Source organism: Rattus rattus, chromosome 16 (genome assembly GCF_011064425.1).
Source record: "Rattus rattus isolate New Zealand chromosome 16, Rrattus_CSIRO_v1, whole genome shotgun sequence".
NCBI classification, from domain to species: Eukaryota; Metazoa; Chordata; class Mammalia; order Rodentia; family Muridae; genus Rattus; species Rattus rattus.
This window is the reverse complement of record NC_046169.1, coordinates 43939781-43966791: the sequence shown is the minus strand read 5'-3', so window position 1 is coordinate 43966791 and position 27011 is coordinate 43939781. Positions and strand designations below refer to the sequence as shown.

At 50.4% G+C, this 27011-nt stretch overlaps 1 protein-coding gene across 1 annotated transcript in view; it reads right to left on the bottom strand.

Moving 5' to 3' along the window:
* Fbrsl1 (fibrosin like 1) overlaps positions 1-27011 on the bottom strand; it is an 88357-nt gene that overhangs the window by 32408 nt on the left and 28938 nt on the right. Inside the window, exons 3-5 of the mRNA XM_032887237.1 lie at positions 24773-24877; positions 22864-22899; positions 3093-3122 (exon numbers count right to left, since the gene is read on the bottom strand). Coding sequence (XP_032743128.1) covers positions 3093-3122; positions 22864-22899; positions 24773-24877 — 171 coding nt within the window. The remainder of the gene's footprint in view (positions 1-3092; positions 3123-22863; positions 22900-24772; positions 24878-27011) is intronic.

Here is a 27011-nt window from a genome sequence, read left to right as displayed (position 1 = left end):
ACTAGAGTGCAGCCTGGCGGGTGGAGGTGCACGGCTGTCCTGTGAGGGACCAGGGGAGCTTGTTGGTTGCTGACCTTCAGGTGACAGAGAGATCTGAGAGACTTTCCCAGAGTGTCTGGCTCCTGACTTGCACCAGAGCTCCGGGCTTGTCCCTGTGGGAGAAGCGTAGAGTACTAGAGAACTAAGCTCAGGTTCTGCCAGCATTGGAAGAAAGGACCACTCTACCTAGGTGAATTGGCCAGCTCCACCAAGGGTGTCCAGCCTCTCTGAGTCAGTGCTGAGGCTCCTGAACAAGGAACTCACTGGGGATCCCCCTCACCCCTAACAGGATCTCTACAGCTCTGGCTGTCCTGGAACTCACTGTGTAGACCAGGATGGGCTTATACTCACAGAGATCTGCCTGCCTCTGCCTTACTGAGGGTCTAGGCACCACTCATCATTGACCCTGCTCATGGCTTTCAGGCCACATGGAGGTGAGATAGTGGCTGTGAAAGTTAAAGAACACTCCTCAGGGGCCCTGTGGATATGAGTTGTTGAATGGCCTCTCTTCCTCCTGAGTTCTCCCTGTGTTGAAAAGGTGGGGACAGCATCATCTCAGAAATAGGGCGGACTGGAGAGAGATGACTCAGAGGTTAAGAGCACAGACTGCTCTTCCAGAGGTCCTGAGTTCAATTCCCAGCAACCACATGGTGGCTCACAACCATCTGTAAGAGATCTGATGCCCTCTTCTGGAGTGTCTGAAGATAGCTACAGTGTACTATCTATCTACCTATCTATCTATCTATCTATCTATCTATCTATCTATCTATCTATCTATCTATCTATCTCTTTTTAACAAAAAAGAAAGAAAGAAATAGGGCAGTGAATTGGCCCTAACTTGCTCCTCAGTAGGGAACCTGGCCTTGGCAAACTATGCCCAAAAGACAGGATCTACACACCTGGGTCCCAGCATCAAGAAGAGGGAAGAAGCATGGGGTCTGGACTCTCTGACTCACAACCCCTAAACTCAGGATCCCAGCATCCAGGAAGCAGCATTGTGTTGTGGCAGGAGCTGTGGTGTCTGGACCAAGACCTGTATCTGTGGTGTTGGGGTACTCGGGAGGATACAGCTCCCACACAAAGCCCTTTGCTGTACATTGAGCCATCAGAGACGGTAGCTTCAAGAGTGTCAGAAAACGGCAACCGTAACTGCTACAGGACAACAACTCTCTTCTGTAGACGACACCAGGACAGTAAACCTGTCAGCCCTCACACAGAGACCCAGATGCTTGTGGAAAGGGCAATCTGAGTTAACAGGGCAGGCATGTGGCCTGTCCCAAAGATCCAGTGCCCCATGGAAATACGTACATAACTAAATATCCTCAGAGCAGCAGCCACTCTGCTGCTTGTCTATACCAGTTCAGACTGCACTAAGACCACCACCATAGTGACAAAACAGAGACACCGTGGAATTGGACAGGTGCTACCTTGGCTACTGTTGGTCACTCCTCTTGTTCAGGGGGACATGAGTAAAGGTGACGGGAGCTGTGTTCTCCCACTCTCCCTGGCAGCTACCTCTCCATAGGGCCCTACTCACCTCCCCAGCATGGACCTCTCTGAAGACCCAATAGTACCTGTCTTTCTGGGACTCCACCCAGCAGGCCTAGGAACAGCCCTCGGACACAACAGTGGATAGGAGACCAGGTACCCTGTAGGCTCAGGGTCAGCTCTGGCTGCTGTGAAGTTAGGGAAACGATGGGGACCAGTCAGTCAGACTGGCCACCTGCCCTTAGGTGAGGGGTGGGTTTGCTTCCCCTAGAAGACATGAGGGAAGAACAGGAGTTTGAAACCTCTTCTCATGCCCCTTCCAGTCCGTCTGCTCTGAGCAGCTCTGGGCTATGGAGAGAACGTCTTTCTATGGTGAGCTTTATATTAGAGGTGGCACCATGGGAACTGCAGGCTCAGTCCTTCTCCAGGAGCTTGTGTAAATGTTCTATCTGTATGAGGTGACTGCAGCGAAGGAGGCAGCAGCTCGAGACAGTGGGGGGCACAGCTCCAACTTCCCCACAGGTCTCTTACCCTGAGCCCCAGTGGCTCCATCTGGACACACTGACCTCCAGGACTGTTTCCTTGACCTGTTCAAGGGACCTGTGAGAAGAACCTGCACTACCGAGGGACCATGAAAGCACCAGAGAGGCTTGAAACCAGATGGTAAGGGCAAGTGGCCAACAGAGCCAGAAGGGTCTGAACCTGCCAAGAGGCCAGACATGGCTCCATGGAGCCCTGCACTGCAGATTCTGCCTAAATAAACTATGCATGACCAGACACCAAACACCCTCAGTATACCCTGAAGACCTACATATAGAAAACCCTTCTCACAAAAGCTTGCCTCAAACCAATGTCCAAGTCTAACTTCTAACCCCTTCCCATGCGTGCCGGGTGTCTGGGAAACATCTCCCTTTGTGGCCTCTCCTCTATATTTGGGATTGCCATATCCAACTCAGGATACCAGCACCCCAATCCTATTGGCTAGGACTTTATTTGCTCAGGGGCCAAGGCCAGTAAACAGAAACAGAATTCTGTACCGGCTGCCCCAACCCACTTGATAAGTGTGACCTCTGCTAAGTCCCCTCCCTCCTCTCCCGACTTCTGAACCATCTGTTAGGACGAGCTACCCGGAGGGCCCTGAGAAGCTGTCATGGTGGCAAGTGACTCCAAAACTAAGCACAGAACAGCACAAGCCCTGGATTAATGGGGGCATTTTGTTTTGGACAGCAGAAGGCAACAATGACTAACAGCTCCTACCCCACCCCTCAAAGATGCCTGCTGCTGCTCAGCAAAGCTCTGTATCCTCCTTAAAACCAGCCAGAGCCTAGGCTGATCTCCATCAGGGTCTCCGCAATGGCTGCCTATCTGAGGTCTACTGTTGGGATGCCTAAACCGCCATCATGGTGGGCACAGCAGCAGGGAGAAGTTCCCTAAGTTCCCTCCAGTATCAGCCTCTCTAGTAGGGAGAAGTCCCAGATACTAGTTCTTCCTAGCTTCGTGGGATGGATAGACAGATTATCCCAGGTCACTCCCACAGAAAGGGGTTGGGGGGAAGCCAGGCTCACCTTGTCATCCACGCCACTCTCACTGTCGCACTGTGGGTCAGAGAGAGAGAGAGAGAGAGAAGTAAGTCAGTGCCTTCATACTGCTAGGGCCACAGGGTACATGTGGGCAAGCATGGCTAGCCACATCTCAGCCAGGAGGGACAATGTGAAGGAACAGGGACAGATGGAAGAAATAACATGGCTAGTTTCCGTCAGGAAGGGTAGACTCTAGTCCCCTAGAACAGGCCAGATCCTGTAGCTTCAGCATGACCTGTGACGTTTGGAAATGTGCAGGGAGTTTTACCCAGTCCACATGAACTCAACTATCCCAGGAACCTCCATGGGCCCACTCCATCTTGTGAGGAGGACCCAGGATGAAGGAGGCCCTCACCATACTCTCACTGCCAGGAAGCAGCCCCAATAGCTATTCTTCAACACCCAGATGGGATGGGGTACAGAGGAGATGGATAGTCCCACAAGAGCCAGTGAACCAGGAGACAGTGGTGTGGCTGCCCAGCTGAGAGCTCATGTTCCTTCTCCTGGTCTGAAACCAGGAATTTAACAGGAAATACCAGCACCCCATTCAGCTGCTCTGGCCTCTGGAGCAGGTCACCCTTATGCTGTGTAGCCTTGACAAGTAAGTCCCTTGCCCTCTCAGTGCCTCAAGCCATGCTTCTGTAAAGCAGGGGCAGCAGCTTCTCTTGTGGGAGTAGCTCGAGACACCGGCCTTCAGTGTGCGCCTGGGATGCTCAGGGTGGACCCCATGGATGGAGTCAGATGACCCGTGTGTGAAAGACCCGTTTGTGAGTACAGCTGGCTAACTCAAGAAAACAAATCGTTGCTTCCCGTTTTCAGTAAGCAGATTTGAAAAGGACACATTGCCAGAGAACAATGCAGTTTCTTCTAAAATAAGGGGGGGGGCTTGCTAGTAACTGCAATTACGATCGTTCATGTCAAATAAATTATATTGCTGAAAATAAATCTCCCCGAGACACACGAGATGGGGGCTGGGCTGGGTCAGAGTGCACAGTGCTGGCTTATAAGTTGTACTCAAAACGATCAATACACACTATCAGACTATACTACCTTCCACTGCCCCAACTGCAGGCCACGATGTCTTCAATGACAGGGTTCAGAGATAGATAAACATGTGTTTACCAGCCACCCACTGCAGCTGAAGCTTTATTCTAACTCAAGGACCACATGCGGGCCAGCTGAGATGGGCTGTGGGGGCTTCACACCTGAAGCTCATAGTCCCCTGTGAGGTTTGTAGTGTGGGTCATGACCTGGGTGGGCAGGCACCAAGACTCTGGATGCTAAGGCCATGGAACGCATCATTTCCTAGAATAGTGGTTCTCATGCTTTCCCCCTTTTATACAGTTCCTCATGTTGTGGTGACCTCCAATCATAAATTATTTTATTGTTACTTCATAACTGTAATTTTGCTACTGTTAAGAATTGTAAATGTAGGACTGGAGGGATGGCTCAGCAGTTAAGAAGGTGGACTGTTCTTCCTGAGGTTCCGAGTTCAATTCCCAACAACCACATGGTGGCTCATGACCATCTGTAATGAGATCCGATACCCTCTTCTGGTGTACTCATATACATAAAATGAATAACATCTTTTTTAAAAAAAGAATCGTAATGTAAATATCTGATATGCAGGTATCAGATACGTGACCCCCAAAGGGGTAGTGACCCACAGGTTGAGAGCCACTGTCTTAGAGGAAAGAAGACATGTGTGGTTCTTGAGGTGTGCATACAGCCAAGCCCCTTCCATGACCCCCTCCTTAGAAGCACAGCTGCACTGGCTGCACTGGCTGTTCTCACCTGGGCTCTTAGTGTGGGGATCAGCAAGGACTCGGCTTGGACACCTCAAGGCCCTGACCCCTCCCTGACACTGTGAGGAAGGCAAGACTTGGTGAGATGGCATAAAACAGGGCCTCTCTGTGTTATGAGAGTTTGCCAATGAGGACCTTCGAGAAAGTGGGAGATGAGACTATGGAAGTGAGTGGAGCCTCAATACAACGGAACATTCTAGTGCCACTGCAATAGGGCAGTGCGGGTGGCATGAGTAAGGTAGTCGTGCCAGCTCACTGAGACCAGTGTGTGTAGGTAGAGTGGAGGTGGCTGCTTGGGGGTTAGGGGCACGTGTGGAGCTTGCCAGCTGGGCTGCCATGACCAGAGGCCTCTTACCATCAAACCTCACTAAACTGTCAGTATAGCAGGATCAACCCCTGCTTGGCATGTCTGTCACTGGGGCAGCCTGGGGACAGCTGGATCATATGCCAGTCCTACCCTCTGCTCCTTCTTCAGCCCCAGAGCCCACCTGTACCTTATCCTATGGCCAGGACAGCAATTCACAGACCTAGACTGGTCACAGACTGTCTGATGGCTTTTACATCTGAAGCCAGATGAGCAGGGCTAAATAGTGGAACACGGGGATGAGGAAGGGCAGCTTATGGTGCCTAGTACCAGGTGAGAGAACCCACCAGCAGGCACTGGAGAGGCCGTCCAGATCTTATAACTGTCAGTGCTGCACCATCAGCAGTAGTCAAATGGACCCAAGTCACTAGGTTCCACTGATTTAACATTTATTTAACTGCAATGGAGTTAGAACTGAGTGAGGCAATTAATCAGAACAAGGTGGGGAAGAGACACGCCCGTCCTCTAAAAGTCACCTGAGCACGATTCAGGGCTGAACAGGGCTCAGGGGCCCTGGCCTTGGTGGTAGCATGGACAGGCCTTTAGTATAAGGAGAAAGGATGTATATATCCAGGGACCAAGACATCGGCTCTAAAGACATCTGCTCTAATGCTATGTTACCAGCTATGCTGTGCCCCAATTTACTTGTCTATGCCCCAGTTTATGGTTCTGGTAAAACAGGGATGATGGCTCATTTACAGGAAGGTACTGTGGCTTATGTGAAGATATACATACATGCATGAATAGCACAAGGCAGGTGTAATGGTGATCACACCATCACCGTTGTGTCGGGGTCCCCCTTTGATGGCTAATCTAGTGAACTGGACAGGACAGGATTTGGCATGTCTCTGAGGTATTTCCAGACAGGTTTCACTGAGGTGGTAAGACCCACCCACAGTACGGGTGGCACCATCCCACTGTCTGGGGTCCTAGATTGAGAGAAAAGGAAAGCCGGAGCTAAACACTACCACTTGTCTCTGCTTCTTGAGTGCATGCATGTACAGAGCCTCCTCACACTCCTACTGCCATACTTTCTCTCATGGACTATATCTTCTAACTGTGAGCTAAATAAACTCTTCAGCAATTTGCTTTGGTCAAGTATGTTGCCATAGTGATGACAACAACAACAATAACCAAGGAAACTGAAACCAAGAAATGTCATCTTTGCTGTGATTTATCAACCATATGGCTCACAAGCCTTTGGAACTGGTTTGTGGGAAGAATGTAGAAGCATCTGAAGCTGAAGGGAGAGGAGCCACCACAGAGCGGTGCAAACAGAACATAGGGGCCGTCCTGGTAGTGGTCTGCAAGACTAGACTGTCAAAAGCAACATAAACAGTGGAGCTGGAGATTAGGTTTCGGGGAAGAACAGGCCTCTAAGAACTGTGCTAACATCATCAGTAACATTTTGGCAAAGACTCTGATTGTATTTTACCCATGTCCTGAGAACTTTGGTGAAGCTGATTTAAAATATGATGAGAAGAATTCGTTTGGCAGAGGAAATGTCAAGACGGCACAGCAGTCAAGCTGTCGCATAGCCCTTACTCAGGTCTACAGCAACAGACAGCAGCAAGTGGAGTAGAAAGACAGGGAAGGCATTGGAACCCATTGAAAGTTGCAGACAAAGAAGGCCTAGCGAAAGCTCTATAATTCTTTAAGAGACTAGTGCCGTTGAGGACAAGCCTTCTTGATCAGGAAATAGAGAAGCCCATAAATTACTTGTCACACAAGCATTAAGACCTAAGTTTGAGTTAAACGCCAGCCGTGGCGGCGTGTGCTTGTACTGGAAGATCCAGTCCTAGTCAATGAGCCTGGGACTAGAGAGAGGTCAGTTATCAAAGAACTAATGAGGTAGCCAGGTACAGGGGTGCACACCTTTAAGCCCAGCACTCAGGAAGAAGCAGGACAATCTCTGGGAGTTCCAGGCTGGCTTGGTCTACATAGAAAGTTCTAGGACAGCCAGGACTACATAGAGAGCACCTGTCTCAAAAAAACAAAACCAAAAAAACTAAAGGTAGACAGCTCCTGAGATATGACAGCCAAAGTTGAACTCTGGCCTCTACACAACATATGCATATATAATGTACATATGTACAAGTATGTGTATGTGAACGCATGCCTACACACAACACACACATACATACACATACATACATACACATACACACATACATACACATATATATATACATACATACATACACACATACACACATATACACACACTTTTCCAGGCATGGTGGCACACGCCTTCAATCCCAGCACTCTGAGCTGGAGGGAGGCAGATCTCTGTGAGTTCAAGGCCAGCCTGGTCTATATACTTAGAGACCCTGAATCTGAGAAGGGAAAAAAGAGAGAAAACTCTTATGTTCTGGGACGATAGAAAGGATGCTGAGTACAAGCCTACTTTTCCAAAGCTCTAACTTGTGATAATGCAAATTTATCTAAAAGAGGAAGCCTGAATTAAAAGTCCCTAAAGAGTTTTCCTTACTAAGAGACAAACTATCTACTAGGGAAAGGTTTTCTCAGAAGCCATTACAGCTGAGGTGGAAAAAGAACGTGACAGAACTGTCCACATTGGTGCTGGTTTTACAAACATGCAAACACAAGACCTACGGGGTCAAGGAGGTGTTCACCAGAACTCTAGAAAGCTGCTCGGGCCAGGCAATGTGTGGCAGGATTGGATTCCCTGAAAGAAAGGCGTGTAAAGCTATGAACTTACGGGGAGCCCAGGATGTTGTAGATGTCAGGACTATGGGACACCTGCCATGGAAAACTGCCAGCACAGAGCAGAACTGACTCAAGACGGAGGCTGTGTACTTCAGGCAGAAGAACCAGAGGGGTAAGGCTATCAAAAGCTACTGGAGGTTGGGGATTTAGCTCAGTGGTAGAGCGCTTGCCTAGCAAGCACAAGGCCCTGGGTTCGGGTCCCCAGCTCGAAGGGAAAAAAAAAAAAAAGAGCTACTGGAGCCCAGACGATTCCATCACGAGTCCCAGATTCTGCATATGGAGCTGCAAGACTTGGTGCTTACCCTGCTAGCTTCTGCTTTATCTTGGCTGGTCATTCTTTGCTGTGCCTCTAGCTCTCCTTTTTAGAATGGGAATACATTTAGTTCACACAATTGAACAGCAAAGGTCTATAACTTGTGTGTGTGTGTGTGTGTGTGTGTGTGTGTGTGTGTGTGTGTGTGTGTGTGCGCGCGCGCGCGCGCGAGTGTGTACACTTCCCGACTGTGGATACAATGTGAACCACCTCACCTTCCTGGGAACAACATTCCTTCACTGCCATGATGAATTATATTCAAACTGGTAACTGTGAGTCAATTAAACCTTAAAACAGGGGTCGGGGGTGAGCGCCTAAAAAACTGAGATGGGAATGCTGAGGTGTAGCTCTCCACACTGGATGGCTCTGGTCGGGGTTCAGGTGGAGAAGGTCTCAGCTCCCCCTGTCCGGCTGGACGCTGGGAGTTTGACCATGCTCCAATGACTATATGGACAATATCAGAATGGATTTTTTCTTTCTTTTTGGGGGGGAAGGGGAAAGGTCATGGAGGAAAGGGGCAGACATGGGAGGACTGGGAGGTAAGCATGATCAGGGTGCATGATGTGAGATTCCCAAATAATCAATAACAATATTAGGTAAAGAGAGAGAGAGAGAGAGAGAGAGAGAGAGAGAGAGAGAGAGAGAGAGAGAGACTCCCCTCTCTAAATAGCCTGGCTGTCCTGAACTCACTATGTAGACCAGGCTGGCCTCAAACTCAGAGAGAGCCACCTGCCTCTGCCTCCTAAACTCTGGGATTAAAGGTGGCATCACCACACACAAAGAAATAAACCCCTCTTTAAGCTGCAAGTGCTAGGTGTCTTGTCATGGCAACTAGAGAACCAAGCACCATCACTACCCACTAAAGCTCCACTCCTGTCTGTCACCTGTTCAGCTTGGCAGCCATCCCTAGGATGGACCTCCCTGTCCTGAGTTTCTAGAGACCTGGTCAGCTGCCTGCTGGGGTGGGCACTCCTGTCACTCCTACAAAGACACAAGTCTGCACAGTTGTTAAGGCAGGAGTAGCACCGTGCTTTCTTCTCTTTGTGAATGTTAATTACAGCTTACAGCAGTATTCAGAGGAGAACCACTGTCTGCCACCACTCAAACAAAAGCATGAAGATTCATGAAGAGAGCCTTGCAGCCAGAGTTACTCCCAGTCATAACCGAAAGTCCAACCATGTGTATAGAGGAGGAGAGGACAGAAAGGTAGGCCTCCCTCAGACTACCACAGGTCACCATACCTGGGCCAAGGCAGGGCTGCAGGAGCCTTAGGCAAGTGCCAAATGTAGTTTGGGTTTCTACCCAGTGACCATACAAGAGCTGTGAGATATTACCTCAGGGCTGTTTGGGACAAAGGGGCCTGTCCCTCCTGGTCAGCTAAAACATATTCCCAGTGGCACTGCCACCTGCAGAGGCCCCAGGAGATGCAAACAGGACAAAGGAATCGGGAATGTAAGAAGATGCAGGTTCAACATGATAGTCCACGGAGCCTGGCCCAAGAATGGGGTAGGGTCTCAGTCGCGGGGACGTTGAACACCGAAGGGGCACTGGGGGCTGGGTATAGGTTGCCTGAGGCAAGCACAGTTAGAATAACATGCAGGTGTCCCGCTGGCTTCTGCTGACACACAGACCTTGTATATTCCATGCACATGACAACTTTATGGTGAGCACCAATCAGCCCTGGGATGTGTGCACATGTATTTTAGTACGCCTGCATGTGCCTGAGTGTTCCTGCAGTATATACTGAAGCCAGACCTCACACACAGTTCTTGGCACCCTGATTTTCTCAACTCCTCCCTGGATCCTGTGAGGGTAGTCAAGTGTCATGACACTGACTGGGCTCAGTCCTGTGCCTCCAACATTTGAATTCTGGCTTCCATACAGGCTTAGAACTTTCCAGAGAAGAATCCAAGAAAGGGAGTGAGGACTACATGGTGCCAGCCTAGGAGACGCATTGCCTCTGCAGGTATGGAATGGGAAGACACTCACCTCAATGCATATTCTAATTAGCAATCCAGCTAACATAAGGATAATATAATATAATAATATGTGGGGTGCCCCTATGGGACTCAAGAGTGCACTGAAAGGTTCTGATGACCAGATTGGGATTAATACATGGAGTCATGTGGATGATCTATGTAGTGAGTTTGGCAGGCCAGTGCATCTACCCTGTGCAGCTAGGTCACCAATTGGGTCCTCCCCATGGCTGCCTGGTATCCTTAGGGACCAGGCAGTCCACAACTGACCACATAAACTTCTTTCCCCCTTGACCCCTGGAGCCTTTGAACTGATGAACCTCTGAGGACAAGAGTTCCTGTCCTAGATTGTGGGTGCTGGGATATGAGGTAGCCACACACTCCAAGCTCACTTGTCCATTTCAGAGGAGAACTGGAGGCTTAGAGGTTAGAGGACCTGCTGTAACAAGTCAGCCGGCAGAGGCTGGGAGCTCAGTTTAGGGCCCAGAACCAGGTTCTACGTGCTGTCTAGCAGAAATATATATAGGGCTGGTGACAGTTGAGGGTGAAGCCAGGCAAGGCAATTCAAGTGTTGCTATGCAGTTCTTACATGTTGAAGTCCAGATAAGGGCCATCAGAAACCAGGAGGTGCCAGACAGAACATCCCTGCACAAATATGATATCCCTGTCCTTCATATGCGGACATCGTTGCTTAGGCCTCCATACAGTGACTGCAGCAGAGGCCTTGTGATGCATATAAGGACCCAACCTCAGAAGGAATGTCAGAGTCAGAGGAGACTGACAGGGAGGAGGAAAGTCCTTGAGAGGTCACGGTCAAGAGATGGCTGGAAGGGTTGGGGATTTAGCTCAGTGGTAGAGTGCTTGCCTAGCAAGTACAAGGCCTTGGGTTCAGTCCTCAGCTCCAAAAGAGAGAGAGAGAGAGAGAGAGAGAGAGAGTGAGAGAGAGAGAGAGAGAGAGAGAGAGAGAGAGAGAGAGAGATGGCTGGACAGGGAGAGGGTGAAGTGACGGAGCTGAAGCCTGGTGATAATACTGGGTATGATGGAGCCACGGATAACTGAGGATCAGGGCAGCTCTGCTGGACCCCGGCTGGACCCTGGCTGATGTGGTATGCTTTCAAGTGGACCAATAGGACCTGACTACATATGGGCATATGAGGGACATGGATACAGTGGGACCCAGCAGCTGGGGATGAATGGAGAGCTATATACAAGTCTGTACGTCTATATACAGTCAACTTCTGAGATGGGACTGACTGGGCCAGGACTTAATGGACAGGGTCATAGGAGGTTTGCCTCAGGTTAGAACCTATAGCATATTCATCCCCATTTCTCTCTCCTTCTCTGGATGGGTTTCTGGCAGGCACTGGTACAGGCCAGATGGGGGGCCACATGTCCCATCACATACCTGGTCATTAATGGGGAACTGAGACCCAGAGGAGTAGCATCAATCCTCAGGCACAACTAGGGGTGACTGAGTTCTGGATTTAGGTTGGACCCTCAGTTGGCATATCAGTGGAACACGGAGCAGTATTTGTGAGGGATCCAGAGCAAGCGGTCACTTCTCTAACCAGGCTTAACAATGTGAACTCATTCCTCAGCTGGGAGGTCTAGGCCCAGCACACTTAGCAAATACTCATGACCTTGGTGCCTCATGATATCTTCAGCCTCTCATGGAGAGAATCCTAACGTGAGGTCACTCTAACAAGGTAAATAAGCCAGAGTATGATGTCCTGAGCCACAGACAGTGGCCTGCAGGGTAACCGTCCTGGGAGGGTGCTCTTCTTAGCTCTGTGTAACAACTGGGGGGCAGACCTAGAAAGGACACTTGCCTAGCATCTTTTATCAATCTGAAATGTTCCAATAATTTTCCCACAGCTAAAAACCTGCTTAAGCCCAATTTATGCTTCGGTCTAATTCTATTGTGAAAAGTGTTAGTATTCTCATATGTGTTTACATAACACCGAGGAAAATCTAGACAAGTGTTCCCGATATACTCTCTATGTGGGCCACCACCCAGGAAAGCACAGAACACTGTATAGACCTGCATCACAAACATGCCTCATCTGTGTGCTCCACAGGGTCATATGTCTGGGGCACAGACTGGTTCTGCCTTTCGGACTCAGCCTGGCACTCATCACATGGGATTCTGTGTGACTTTGCTTGGAGTTTCCTCCATTTCCCATCCATGTCTCAAGGGTACACACTCTCATTTTAACTGGGTTGATGATTTCGTGATCTTTGTGTTCCCAACCTACAGAGAAGTGTATGGCACAATGTGACATGTTGCTTAAGTTCCAGCCCGACCCACACATACCTGGACATCCACCCATGCAGCAGCTGCCTACCCTACTCTGCTGGGAGCTAACCAGGACATTGGATTACCTTCCTGGTTCCTACAGGCCTCTGTGACTGTAATTACACACTTGAAAGAGCAGGAAGCTCCTGGAACATCTCCTCCCCAGTGCTCTAGGTAAGTTACCTTGGGTACACCCACAACCAGCTTTGGCACAGGTCCCTCCGCCTGCACGCTGTGTGCCCTTGTCTAACAGCACAGGGCCCTCCACCTGCACGCTGTGTGTCCTTGTCTAACACAGTCCCTGCTCCACTTCCCTTGCCCATAATATCCTCCTTTAGATCCCCCCCACCCCATCACTGGGCCTGTGAGGTTTCTATGACCCTTTAGCCTCAGTCCCAGGAAATACCAATGGCAGCTATGCCCAAGCCTGGCACTATCAACCTTCCTCTCTAGTCACACACTGTTGTGTTCCCCACTACTCTTCTTAACTCCCCTCCCAGCAGCCCAGGCTAGGTTGGGATAACTGACAAGCCTGTGTCAGGGGATAAGTAAAAGATGGCCAGGCCCAGCATGCAGCTGACCTTTCTCAGAGTCCACTATATTAGTATATTCTCCTGTTGTCAGACTGAGAGTGCTAATGACCTCATGAATTATTTATCAACAACCTCTTAAACAGAGCCCCTGTTAATATTCATCCCTAACTGTGGTGTCACAGCAGCTCTGGTTTGTTCTCAATAACTGAATTTTGGCTTTGCTCTGGTCTGGCGAGGTCACCCTCTGGAGGACCAAGGACCATCATCCAATGCTACCCCAATTTTCCTCCCAGCAGCTAGCTGTGGCTTCTGAGAAAGAGGGGCCTTCTCTAGTTTTCAACTATGGCTAGTCATGGACCCTCTACAGAAATCTTTTAGCCAAGGTTGCTGGGAGGTGTTCAGGGTGTAGAAAGATGGGGCAAGAACTCAGGAACCAGGCTGCCCTGAGAGGCCTGTTATGGTTCAGGACCTACAGTCAGGGGTCCCTGTAGGTCCCTGTGATGACAGGAAGCACTGGCAGCCCCAGGAGGGACACAGAAAGAGTGGAGCACCAGGCCACAGCACTTCTGAGTCAGAATTGCTGGGATTAGGGGATGCTCCATCTCCTTGTTGACCCTCTGACCTTCTGTGGGGACCTAAGGCCATGGAGTAGGAATACAGCTGTACTGGGTCAGCATTGAACTGCCCAAAGGGTCTAGTGACTCCAGCCTAAAAGGCAGGACCTAATAGGCTTCTGAGCTAGGAAGAGTGTGGTAGCCCCACAGACCCGCCTTACGTTTGGCCATGGCACACAGTGTTCTCTGAAGGTCTTAAGCCTAATGTGCCAAAAGAGCCTATCTCTGTAGCTCCACTGTCCAACACTGGGGAAGCTGGGCAGAGAAGTGGAGTCTCTAACCTATGAGCTATTTCACTTCTCACAGCAAAGCCCAGTGGCCCAGGCACATAAGTTAGGGGAGAATCACCTCAAAGTTATAGGCAAGAAAGGAACTGACCCCCGAGAAGGCAGCATTGGGCATAGGGGGAGATAGGGAGGAACTAAGGAGGCCATGGGGGGGGGAAGGGCACCCTTGTGAAACTAGGTCTATCCCAAGCCTGGAGCAGTGTGACTGGTTCGACCTGGGCCTGCCTAGGCTGAGTTAGCTACAACTGGCTCCATCCAGAGCCTGGAGATTCCTGACTGCCCCCTGGGCAGACCTTGAGAAGGTGCCTTGAAAGACCCTGCCCAGGGCTGGGTGAAGACACATTCTAGATGGCCTCCAGTCCAGCCCAGCCACCAGCTTACATCCTCATTCTGAGGGTAGAATTACTTGACAGTTGAGCTACATAAATCATGAGTCAGAAACAGTGACAGGACCTCTTAAGCCAGACATCAGTGTGAGTAGAAGCTTGGGGTAATCTCTGCAGGGTCATGTCCTGTCTCTAAGGGTAAAATGGGACAGGGAAGGACCATGCCCACTGTCCCCATCTAGACATGGCCCTTGAGGGACCACTACTTCGCTATTCAATGTTCATACCAAGGATTTGATGTGTGCCTGTTTCTGAAACTGTAAGTTGCACTATGCCTCTTTCAAAAGTCAACTGTCACTGTGAAAAGATAACATGGAGGAACTTTTAGAAGGGACGGGAATACTGTGGGAGAAGAGAAGTCCTCGGAAATGCTGTGGTTCATGTTGCACCCACATCACCTTTGCACAGAACCACATACCTACAGAATATGGCTGGACCGTCATCTTCCAGATCCTGCAAGACCTGCCTATGCTCTGGTTGACGATAACTCCAAACTCACCAAGGAGACTTCTCCTGAGGTGACCCAGCTGCAGCTGTGCCTAAGCCACTGAAATGGTCCTCACCCGGCACCACTCCCTCCCTCAGGCTTGGGACTCTTATCTTCTTAACCATCTAACCTAAAGCATGCAGAGAAGGACCGGTACACTTACTGCCTCATAGTCCCTTGCCTCCACACTCTGCTTCTCTGGGCTCCTCATCTAGCAATACCCACCTTCTTCTAGTTCCCTGAATATGCCAAAATACCACTGAGTAGAGCCCTCACCCAACTGCTTGCCATTTCTCCCTTGAGCCTCAGCCCTGGCCACTGGGGTGGCCTCTCTGCAATCACAGTGCTATCCATCCCTGATCACTAGGGTGGCAATATATCTCTCCAGCATGACCTAGTACCACTTTTCTTCCAAGTAGTTACTCTGATGTCACTTACCTATCTTTTTTGGGGGGGGAGGGGTGTTTGCTTCAAGACAGGGTTTCTCTGTCTGTCATGGATGGATAACCTGTATACCAGGCTGGCCTGGAACTCAGTGATTCACCTGCCTCTGCTTCCACAGGGTTGGGATTAAAGGCATGAGCCACCACTGCCGGCTTCATTTCTGTCTTTTGTGTGCACTATCCCTGCAGGAGTTTTATCCACGTATGGCTTCTTCTGCACTGGTAGCCCTGCATCTCTAGTCCCCCCTCGGAGGGATCAGCAGAGTGCAACTAGATTGCCCATGCTGTTGCCCTCAGACTAGGTCATTCTACAAGGTTGATGAGTGGGAGGCATGAGCTACTCCACTTTAAAGACTCCTGTGCTGAGGTCAGGAGGAGAGGAGTAGGTGCCCCCCAATTCCCCGCCCAGCTCCAGAGAGAGGCTGGCAGGTTTATTGCTTTTGTTCAAATTACGATCACTTGGAAGTGGCACTAGGAACAGCACAATGGATGTCATAAACCTGCCTCGTGAATGCAGAGCCTACACTACAGGGCTGCCAGGCTAGGGCAGACATGTGACTCTGACCAGGGCAGAGGCACTGGCATGGGATAGAGGATAGAGGGGGGCTCGCTTTTGTCACTGGAAGGCACAAGGTAGAACAGGTATATCAGAATAGCTGTGTTCCCTTCAGGACTTGATGAAGGGGTGACAGCTCTGCCCGTGTATAATGTTAGCCCCAGCTCTGAGGCATATCTACCTCAGGCCACCCCTATTCTGTTCTCTTTTTGATACCTTGGCCACCTAACCAAATGACACACCTGGCTTTAAGCACAGCTAAGACCTGCATCTGGGGAAGTGGTTGTATGGCCCAGAGAGATTCCAGTCTATCCTCCTTCCAAGGCAGAACAGCCCTAACTGCTCAGATCACACTGTCTGGCTCTGGATTGCCTGAGCATAGCCTAGGGACTCAGTGACACTCACAGGTATTCCAGAGGCAGGCAAGACCGTGCTTTGGGGGTGACAGAGGCATCTTTAGGCCGTTGCACAGATGAGCAAGCCAGTCAGTCCCAGCTCAGCCAACTCAAAGCACAGCACTCAGACCCAGAAGAAAAATGGCAGGGTCAGGTGTGGAGCCCAGTAGCAGTGCCACAGCTCAGGCACGACAACCTAAGAGAGGCCAAAGAAGAGTATCCACGTGATAAAGAATTCCTTCCTTCCCCGGTGCTCTTGGCCCTCAGGCACCCTCAACAGGACACTGTTGCCCACTCAGGACTCTCAGGCTGGAACCTCATGTCCTCTGAGGTTGGGGTAACGTTGGTCGAGAGCTGGGCTATGAGGAGCCACACTGGCTCTTCTCTGCAGGCACAGAGCAGGTTCACATGGTCCGGCAGGATGGAAGCACAGCCTCCACTTCTACCCCTAAGGACCCAGGATTAGTGCCACAGTGGCCATAGAGACTTTCCTCGGCAAAGAACAGAAAGAACAGGGGGTGATTACAAAAGGATGTCCATCGTGTAGGGTGAGGGTACAGCAGAGAGCCTAGAGCTCTGGATGGCTATGCTCCAAACCAAATGGCCATGTATGGTAACTTCACTGGGTGAGGGTCCCCACGCCAGCCGCACAAGATGGACACAGGTAGCCTGTTTGGGGTTTGAAGGAGACCTGCTACCCTTTCCACAGACTATAGCCCTTCCTTTGACTGTTCCTGTAGTCAGCAGGGGTCCTACAACCTTGAAGTCTGCAGAGACTGGCATCTTGGCTGAAACAGCAGCCTCAAGCAGCGGCTAAGCCCAAGGAGCACGTGGCCTCAGATCTTCAGAACAGACACTCACTCTTCCAGTAGTGAACAGCGCTCTGTTTACCCTCAGTCTCTGGGGATCCTTCAAGCTGTGTAAGGGAGTCCCAGGCTCACAGAGCTTAGCTGCTGGGATAAAACCTTTGTTTCCTACGTGCTATGAGTCCTGCACACCGCAGACAGTCATTGTGGGCCCAAACCTGGTGTGGTCTCTGTGGGAAAAAAAAGAAGTAGGGTCCCTGTAATCAAAATATCAGCTACGCAGATCATATGAGGTGACCCTGAGGGTCCATTCACAGAAGCACCAAGCACCAGCCTCAGTTTGAAAATACATAGATGAGGCAGGCTGGCAAGGCTGATGCTTAGAGGGCCCAGATGCTGGGGGACAGCTATAGGTGTCCTGTGTGAACTCCTGATGTGTGGACTAAATTTCTCACGAGCTTCACAACATCACCCTCAGGGTTACTTGTTAGGCGGTCAGGCTACCTACGTGATGAGGGGCTTCTGACACAGGAGCGTCGCCCTGTCTGTAAACAGCAGAGGACTGCCCTGGCATTTAAGCCACAGCAGGTACCGAAGCCCTACCAGCATTCTCCTGCACGTTTCCCTATTGGAAGCGTAGGGAGCAATGAGAAGTGCACCCCAGGTTCAGCTGCCCTCAGGGACTCTTTAGTGTAAGGATCTTCAGTGGGATGAGCTGAGAAGGAAGTGGCTCACACAGACATTAGTAGGTTACAATCTAACAATGTAAAGTTAATTTTTGAGGGATTGAGGGACGGCTCAGCAGTTTAGAGCATCACTTCCTGCTCTTGCAGAGGATCTGGGTTTAATTTACAGCACCTACATTGGGTGGCTCATAGTTACCTGTAACTCCAATCCTATGGGATCTAAAGCCCTCTTCTGGCCTCCAAAGGCACCTAGAAGCACACAGTACACATAAACTTATACAGGCATGCGGGCGCGTGTGCGTACACACACACACACACACACACACACACACACACACACACACACACACACACACACACACACGCACACTAAAAATAATTTAAAATAAGAATAATAACTATAATAATCAGCTAATTGTACCCTGTGCCAGGTGCCAAGGGGACTTCTCCAGCAGGTACTGCTTGCCGGTGGGATCCTGATTCTGTACCTGGCCTTGATGTCTGCCCTCACACAAAAGCATCCTCACCTGCCCTAACCATCAAGGCTGGAAGAAGGCAGTGCAGCTTCCTCACCACATCCTACCCTCCTGCACGACTCGTATGCTGCACCACAGCCAGAGCTTCCCTGGCTCACTGCCCGGGAGCCTCACCTCGAGAGCTTCTTCATCAGAATTCTCACCTGCCTGTGGCCCCTCAAGCGTACTTAGGCTTCTACTGCAGGGCCTTCCTGTAGCTGCCCTTAGGCACAGCTCACACAGGCCTACCCCTACCTACCACATGAGGTAAGCAACACCTACCTGGCCCTTCTGCTTCTCCTCTCACTCCCCACCCACACCAGGCTCCCCACACTCGGTACTGAGGATGCTCTGGAAGTATCCATGCCTCGCAGGTGCGCAGTTGCCTAAGATCAGAAGCAGGGCTGCAGCTGACTTGATGGGACCAGTAGGACAGAGGCTGGAGACTTTTCTAGCCTGTGAGGGCAGCCATGCCTTCCTTGTCACCGTGGTCAGACTCTGAGCTGTGTGCTACTGTGGCTGACACACAGGAGATGCTCATTGAACACTCACTGGAGGAGAAGGGTAAAGAAATGAGCAGTGTCTTTCTCATACCTGTAACAAGGTCCCTATGATGGAGAAGACCAGAGGGCAATAGGGAGACCACAGGGAAGGCGGCCTGGGGGCTACCAGGGTTCCTGATGGTGCTCCAGGCACCAAGGTGGAGGGTCTAGGCAGGACACTCAGACAACAGTTCCTTTCTAACGTGACAAGGTACTTAGGGAACTTTGGGCCAAACTGCCACGTAGAGGACCTTGGGGCATGTGTGTGTGTGTGTGTGTGTGTGTGTGTGTGTGTGTGTGTGTGTGTGTGTGTGTGTGTGTGTGTGTGTGTGTGTGTGTGTAATGGAGGGAGATGTAGACCTTGGACTCAGCAAACTCTCCCTGAAGCCAGAGCCTGGCAGGTGTGTTCTGTAGCCTCTTCAAGCCTTGAGACCTCATCTGCAGAGCAAGAGTAATACCAACAGTTTAACTCCACATTACAGGCTAGGTCTCCAGTCTGCACCCTATCAGCACTGGTCAGTTCAGCTCCACTATGGCTACCTCCATCTCCTCTGCTCCTGATCCTAGACAATGTCTACACTTGCTGGGCATGGGCACTTCTAGAACATTCTTAGTACTGAGGATGGGAGGCCAACTGGCAATTTTTACGTACAGAAATTGTTCTCATTTCCTTTCCTAAAGGAAACCTCTGAGCCCCACTTTCCAGGAGACACATGATCACAACCTTGGCTGTGAGCAATCAAAATTAAGAAAATCACTGACCAGCTCCGAAAAAAAGAAAAAAGGAAAAAAAAAAAGAAAAAGAAAAGAAAATCACTGACTAATTTTATGGAACAAACATTTGGTGGCATATTGGGGAGGTGTGCCTACCTTTCAGAGTGAAAGCTACTAAGGATGAACAATAAGGATTTTTCTGGGGATAAATCTCAGCAAAATTAACCTACTTTAAAAACACAGTTTGCAGGCTGGAGAGATAGCTCAGCGGTTAAGAGCACCCGACTACTCTTCCAGAGGTCCTGAGTTCAATTCCCAGCAACCACATGGTGGCTCACAACCATCTGTAATGGGATCCAATGCCCTCTTCCGGTGTATCTGAAGACAGCTACAGTGTACTTATATATAATAAATGAATAAATCTTTAAAAAACAACAACAACAACAAAAAAAAGCCCCCACAGTTTGCAGGTGGGGATGTAGTTTAGTGGAGGAATGCTTGCCTAGTGTGTACAAGGACCTCAGTTCAAATCCTAGTGCTACAAAATTAACTCATTAATTTAAAAAAATGGAGTCTGAAGCTGGGTGTGCCTTTAGTCTTGGCACTGGGTAGACAGGTAAATTTCTACAAATTCAAGGCCAGTCTACATAAATAGATTGCTTGACAGTGACAGCTACTCAGAGAGGACCTTATCTCAAAACAAGACCCTACAAAGCTAGGTTAGAGATACATAGTGGTGTGAGCACAGTGATGCTCTGGGGCAAGGAGAAGAAGTGCTCAGGTAGGGAAGCATTCACCCACATCCACACCAGTGCTACAAACAGCCAGAGCTGCACACAAACGCAGTGAGAAAACGGGATTAGCTGAGAAGCCAGAGGGACATGTGAGTAATGTCTACAGATGTGCTGGAATGCATAAACTACAGATGATAAAAACAGATACTCAGGCCAAGGAAAGACAACAGTTACTACATAAAAAGCCATAGAGCCACATGATCTAGATAGCACATAAAGTCCCATTTACATGCAACACACATTCAAACATGTACACCTGCTGATTAGACTGGGCAGTGTCTCTTGCTGTCTGCCTGGAGCTCGGCTCCCGTCTGAACCCATAGGACAAATGGACATGAGGTCCCAGGTAGAGATAGTGTGTAAGTATCAGGGCTCGCAATGGCACTCTGAAGCAGAAAATTCTACACAGGAAGACCCTAGAGATCTGTTGATTCAAGCCAGGTCTAAGATATCTGCATATGCTAGGACCTAGGCTGTGTAGGTTCCAAGGCCCTTCTGGGTCTGTTGCTCAGATGGGAGCCCTACAGTCACACTGCAGACCAGCTGCCTCTTCCCTTCCTGCCCCCAACTGTCACTCTTACGCAGCTGCCACAGGGGGTTAAACTACAAGCATCTGGCAAGTTAATTGTGGGCTTTTTAGGAAAATAGAAAAGCAAGGTCTTGAGAGAAGTCTTATATGATGATGGTGGACTTGGAAGCAGAAAAATGGCCAGGTAGTTCAGAGCAGCGATGCCCCACATACTCCAGGGGACTCAGGCCAGAGATCATTTGTTATCAACTTGGATTAGCTTTAGAGCCTCTGTCCAAACATTAGTGTCACACAGGGCCACAGCATCAGGAGTATGTTCCAAGACGTAGCATTCTTCCTTCCCATGGGATGCTTCAGACCCCTGGGAATTTAGATTTAAGCCTGTGCCCAGGTACTAGCCCAGACATGCATGGCTGACTCCAGTGCCAGCTGCTTCAACTCTCATGGTTCCGAGTACTGCCAGCAGATTCTGGTACTGGAGCCCTCTATGAAGATGGCTTACTTCTCAGTGTCCAACAAAGTCCTGGTCACAAGCCATTCCCAGGAACATCAGGACATTACACAAAGGAGGGTGACAGAGAAGGCCTATCCATCAAACTAGGGGCATCACAATCACTCTCAAGGGCTGCTGTTCTCAGTGCTCAGGTGTGAACAAGGCTGCCCAAGTCCCATCATGAAAGGTCCCTTTTCATGGTCACCTACAGGAGTCACCTCTCCAAAGTGTCCATAGCCCCTGTGATCGAAGGCCCAAATACTAGATATTTTCAGTGGAACCCATACTGGAAGTGGAGCAAGGTCTGACGAGCCTTGGTTTTCTACACCTCAGGTGGACAACATAAGAGGTGAGGTTAGGGAGGTGGGAAGTGTAGATGGAGAAAGAAGAGGCCAGGCCCCTCCTCCAGCCAAGGCAGGGAGCCCCACCCTTGATCTGGTCTCTGGAAGGTCTGCTGAGCCTGGGCTGCTGGCCCAACTCGTCCTTGCTTTCTTTCCGGTGTCCAGGAATCTGGGGTAGACACCAGGGTTGGGAGAGTTGTTCCAATAGGCCCCACTGGGTAACTAATGGGTTAATTACATACCCTATAAAAAGCCACTGCGATTTAGAGAGTGAACTAGGCAGGCCTAACTGGCAGTAAATCAGGGCTGCAGGGATGAGGCAGGCGGAGTCCCAGCCCCAGACCTCCAATGAGCCAAAACGCCTATAAATCTGCAGAAATGGCTTTTATGAAGCTCTGGGTTTTATGGTGTCATTAATGTTTCTCTTGATATTCAAGAGGAAATGAAGTAAGCCATGAGGAGGTTCAGAGGCTGCTCTGGTTGGTGCCAGGGCCACTCCACCAGCTCAGGTAGATGAGGGACTCGACTGTGCCTGAGGTCATACCCCTAGTGGACCTCACTGAACATGTATCAAGCCCCTCCAGTAGACCTGGGTATGGCTGCCCACACCGGGATATTTGCAGCATGAGCTTGCTGAATGCCATCCTGCCCCGATGTGGCTCTCCATTGGCCACAAGCCCACCACTTGGACACACATTCATCTCCCCACAGTCTCTGCACACAGCAACTTTGGACCTCTCAGCCTCCAGCCTAAGCCCAAGCCCCTCCAGCAGATAGATGAATGGGGCTGAGAGCTGGAATATGGCTGCTCACACACCACAGGCATCTTTGACACCCACGACCCTTGGTCCCTAGCCAGATCTGCTCGCCTTATTAGCAGCAGCCTGGGACTTCCCACTTCTTGGCACCCTGCTCACCTGTACAGGGACCCACTTCAGGTTCCTGGTCAAAGTCCTAGAGACTCTAATGTGTATGTCCCAAGATCAGTGCCTGCCAGGAAGCTGCTGAGGTCAAACCCAACCAGGATTCTAAAGGAGAAGGTTCCAGGGTGGTGGGACCCTCTAGGCACTGGAGCTGTGAGGCAGCTTTGGCTGAGGGATGGCCCTGAGGCAAGGACAAAGACAGTAAAGGAGGAAGGGCTGGAGACTTACTGAGTAGCCTCTCCCAGAAACCGCCTGTGCCGAGCTCTGTGGGAAAAGGAAAAAGACAGTCAGTGGCAGGCTAGGCCCCAGCCAGTGGCCCCAGCAGACAGGCAATAGACCCTACGGCCAGTAAGGCCTCACTGGAGACTGGGAGGGCTGGGGGAGGGACAACGATGAACGACACAGGGATGAACATAGACTTTCTGTGCACCAGACAGCTTCTGGAGCCGCCTTTGAAGTAGTAGTCTCTCTTCTGGCTTAGACAGGCCAGCAGTTATGCAATAGCTCTGGGTGGCCCTGCAGGGATGCCCTTAGCCAATCCACTGCTCCTTTGGGACTAGGACGCTAACTAAAACTGTTCCCTGAAGTACAGCAGGAAGATCCTGGCTGGCCTTTCACCACTTCTTCTGGAACCCACAGGGAGGCCCTTCTGGAACAGGGAGATAGCATGGGTCCTAAAGGCCAAGTGACCATAATGGAAGCTGGCATAAGGACCCAGGAGCAGCTTGAGCTGCCAGGGATTTCACAGCTCCAAAGATAGGCCACAGAGCAGATTCAATCACGTGCGTGTGTGTGTGTGTGTGTGTGTGTGTGTGTGTGTGTGTGTGTGTGCACATGCAGCAGAAGCCGTGGAAGGATGGGGTGCAGGGAGAGGCTGAGCTCCTGCAAAATGACAGTGGGGGTGGGGTGGCAGGGGGACTTCATGATTACTCGTGAGACAATAAGATGGGAAACAGTCAGCAAAGGGGAATGGAAGCTAGTAGGCCCAGCTACAATCCTCCCTTCCTTCAAAGCAATCAATGCCTGGTATCCTTTCCTAAAGGCTACTGACAGGACTAGGCCTAGGGCCACTGCTTGGAAGGCGGAGCCCACCCAAACCTACCCCTGTATGGGTCCCACCTGCTAGCCACAGGCAGCTGATGGGGTGGGGGTGGGGCATAATTGGTGAGTTCTCAGCTTCATGTCGAGCTGTGTTCAGAATGCAGCTTCATTCATCCTGGGCCGCAATTAGAGTGCTAACTAGGGCAGCCCTGCGGCCCCAGACAATTACCAGCCTATTTTCCCATCTTGCAGCAACAAGATCAGGAGCCTGGCAATTATGCCTCCCTCTGCGGCAGCAGGCTGCACCCCCAACCCCTATTTAAATGATAATGAGACACGACTCATTCAATTTAGTCCTTCAAAAAAAAAAAAAAAAAAAACCACCCTGAGGCCACTTCAGGAGCTGGGCAGGGTTGGTGTCAGTAGCCATCTCCTGAGACAGCAACCCCACGGGTGGCCCCTCTGTTTCTACCCCAGTTCTTGAGTCCCTGTGTCTCGGTTCTAGTGAGCCTGGTTGCTCTGACTATGCCCACTAGGCCAGCCCTGTGTCAAGCTCCAGACCCCTTCCACTTGGCTTTGGGCCTGACTATCCCAAAGACCTAGCACCCAGGGTCCTCTCTCAGGGGCACTGATACGTATCCCCAAATCCCTGTATCACTGCATATGCACCCCTACCCATCCCTCCAGCCCCAGGTTCCTCAGGACCCATGCCAACATGTGCAGCTGCCTACTCTGCTTTGGGCAAGGTGGCACCTGGTGTTTCAGACACATTTGTGGAGACATTCGTACCCAGGTATCAATGCAGAATGTTGGTGTAGCATCTGCCCTAAGGCAGAAGGATGCCCACCTGAGGATTACAGGATGAGTTCTCAGGCTGCTACTGTGCACTGTGAGATACTTAATGTTCCAGATGGGCTCCTGCCAGCTCTAACTGCTGCCCTTCATTTAAACCTTCCTACGGCTGAAGACCTAATTTGCTCTGGAGGGAAGACAAACTGCTAATTGCTCACGAGCAGCCCCCGTGTGAGTCGCCAGGCATGGTCAAACCATGGGATACCTTCAGAGGGACACCAGGATGTCAGTCAGGGGTACTCACATCACTTAGCTGGTCCCTCGAGCTGCTACGCTGAGAGCTGGAAGCTTCAAGGACACTGTCATCGTCACTGTTCCGGTCACCCCCTCTGGCCATTGTGACCTTCATCTGGGGACAGGGAGAAAAAGTCTCAGACAAACATGCACTGACCAATAAGACTTCCTGGCCAGGGTTATATCCTCCCCACAAACTAGAGTTAGGTTCATTCCAGTGCTGGAAGTGACAAACGGGACAGGAGGACATTTCCCCTTAACTTTTGGACATGGGTCTGTTGGAAGAGTCATCAGGAAGAACAGAGAGACACAGGGCCAGAAAACCCACCTGGATGACTGCAAATTTAACACCGGACAGGACAGGAACGAAATGCCCTAAGGAGCCACACCGTGACTGGCTCTGCCCTTGATTCCTCCAGTCACTGACTTTGAAGCTATCCCAGGGGACTGAGAGACTGCTCTCCCTGTTCACAGCCTGGCCTCTCTTCCTGCTGAGGCTCTGCTGAGCTGGGCTACCCTTCCCTACCACAGTACACAGTAAGACATCACACCCATGCACCCACAGTGCCTCCTTCAGGAGTCACAGCAACTCCTTAGGTTTGTGATCTTGAGCTACTGCTTGAATTCCGTTTGCCATTTGTAGGATGGAGCTGATGCACTGCTGTAGGCACAAGCAAACACCCCAGGGCTGCCTGGCACTGGCTATGCTTAATGTTTTACACATCTGAGTCTGTTGGCTGTTTGGAACAGCCCTTAGGACAACCTATTTCACTCTCAGAAAAAGAAAACGGGCCCAGAAAAGGCTGGACCCAGAACTAGAACAAACAGATATCACTGGCCTTAGATACCAGCACCAGCAGGAACACCCACCCACACAGCTAGGCTCACAGCATTCCCAGACTATTTGCAGAGGCCACATTCCAGCCCCAGACATGAACACAAATGTCCAGGCATGATGACTTCACACTTCTGCCCAGTGCGGGTCTCTGGTCTGTTTAATGGGGAACATTCCCACAGCTTGTAATAGATGGGCTTGGTCTCCTCATGAATAACCTGGGTGCAGTGTTAGGCTAGCACGGGACAGCAAGGGGTTATGTGAATGCACATGAATGAACATTCATCCTGCTTCCATCTTTTATATCCCTCCTGATCTAACACCCCAGAGCCATTGGTATGGATTTGGTCAAGGCCCTCAGATTCCAATCATTTCACCATAAGCACGTGCCATGCCAGCCCTAGAACCAGTTTAGGGCCCGGAACTGCCAACTTCTCCCCAGCTCCAGACTGGCAGGAGCTGGATATACCATTTCCTATTGGAGCTAACAGAGTACCAAGACCAAGACACTGACTGGATGAAAGTGTATGTGCAGATGGCTAAATGGGGCCCCCTCACCCAGGCAAATGTCTAAGGCTCCAAAGATGTGAATGTTGGTATCTTTGGTCTACGTGGACTGCAGAGGAACTAGCCCAGCCTGAGGAGCTAAAGGTGATCATAGTCACTGACTGAACTAACTCTACAGGGACTTTTCATTAGTAGACCAACTGAGAATCTTCTTGTATCTTTCTCATCAGGTTGAGAGCCATGGGGGTGTTCTCTCTTCTGACCCACAGTGCACAAAGACTCACTGGCAACTCGTGAGGGCTGAAATGTACACCTATGAGTTGAACTGTGAGAACACCAGGCATGCTTTCTGCCTGATACATATATATAGAAGCCATCTTTTCTATAAGCCAGACTGGAGTGAGTGCTGTACCCTGTGACTCTATGGTGGAGCCCTGGAGGTGGCGTGGGCTGCTGTCTGTTATCGTTTCTTAAGTAGATGTCCTCAGATTGAAAACCCCACCTCCTGCAGTTTTATAGAGCCGAGTCCTGTATTCTGAAAACAACTGCAATCACAGACACATGGGACAGTTGTCACCTTCTGTAACCAGGTGGATCCCAAACAGCGCCACCTGCTTGCCCTTTGGTCTTTCTTGCTTTTTACTCACTCTGAGGAAGTTTCCTACTAGCTATGCTAGAGGTGGGGAAGATGCCATGCTTCCATCCCTAGCAACTACGGAAGGATGAGATCAGTATACCTGGACCTCTGTGTCTGCCTAGAGCCAGAAGGTGGCCTATTTGCTCCAGTGGGCAGGTGAGAATACCTATACTTATACCCACCTCTGGGCCTTGTAGACCAGCCACCAAGCCACTAGTCCATCTACTCATCCACCCAAGCTACCAGTTATCATCAGCTCATCATCCACCC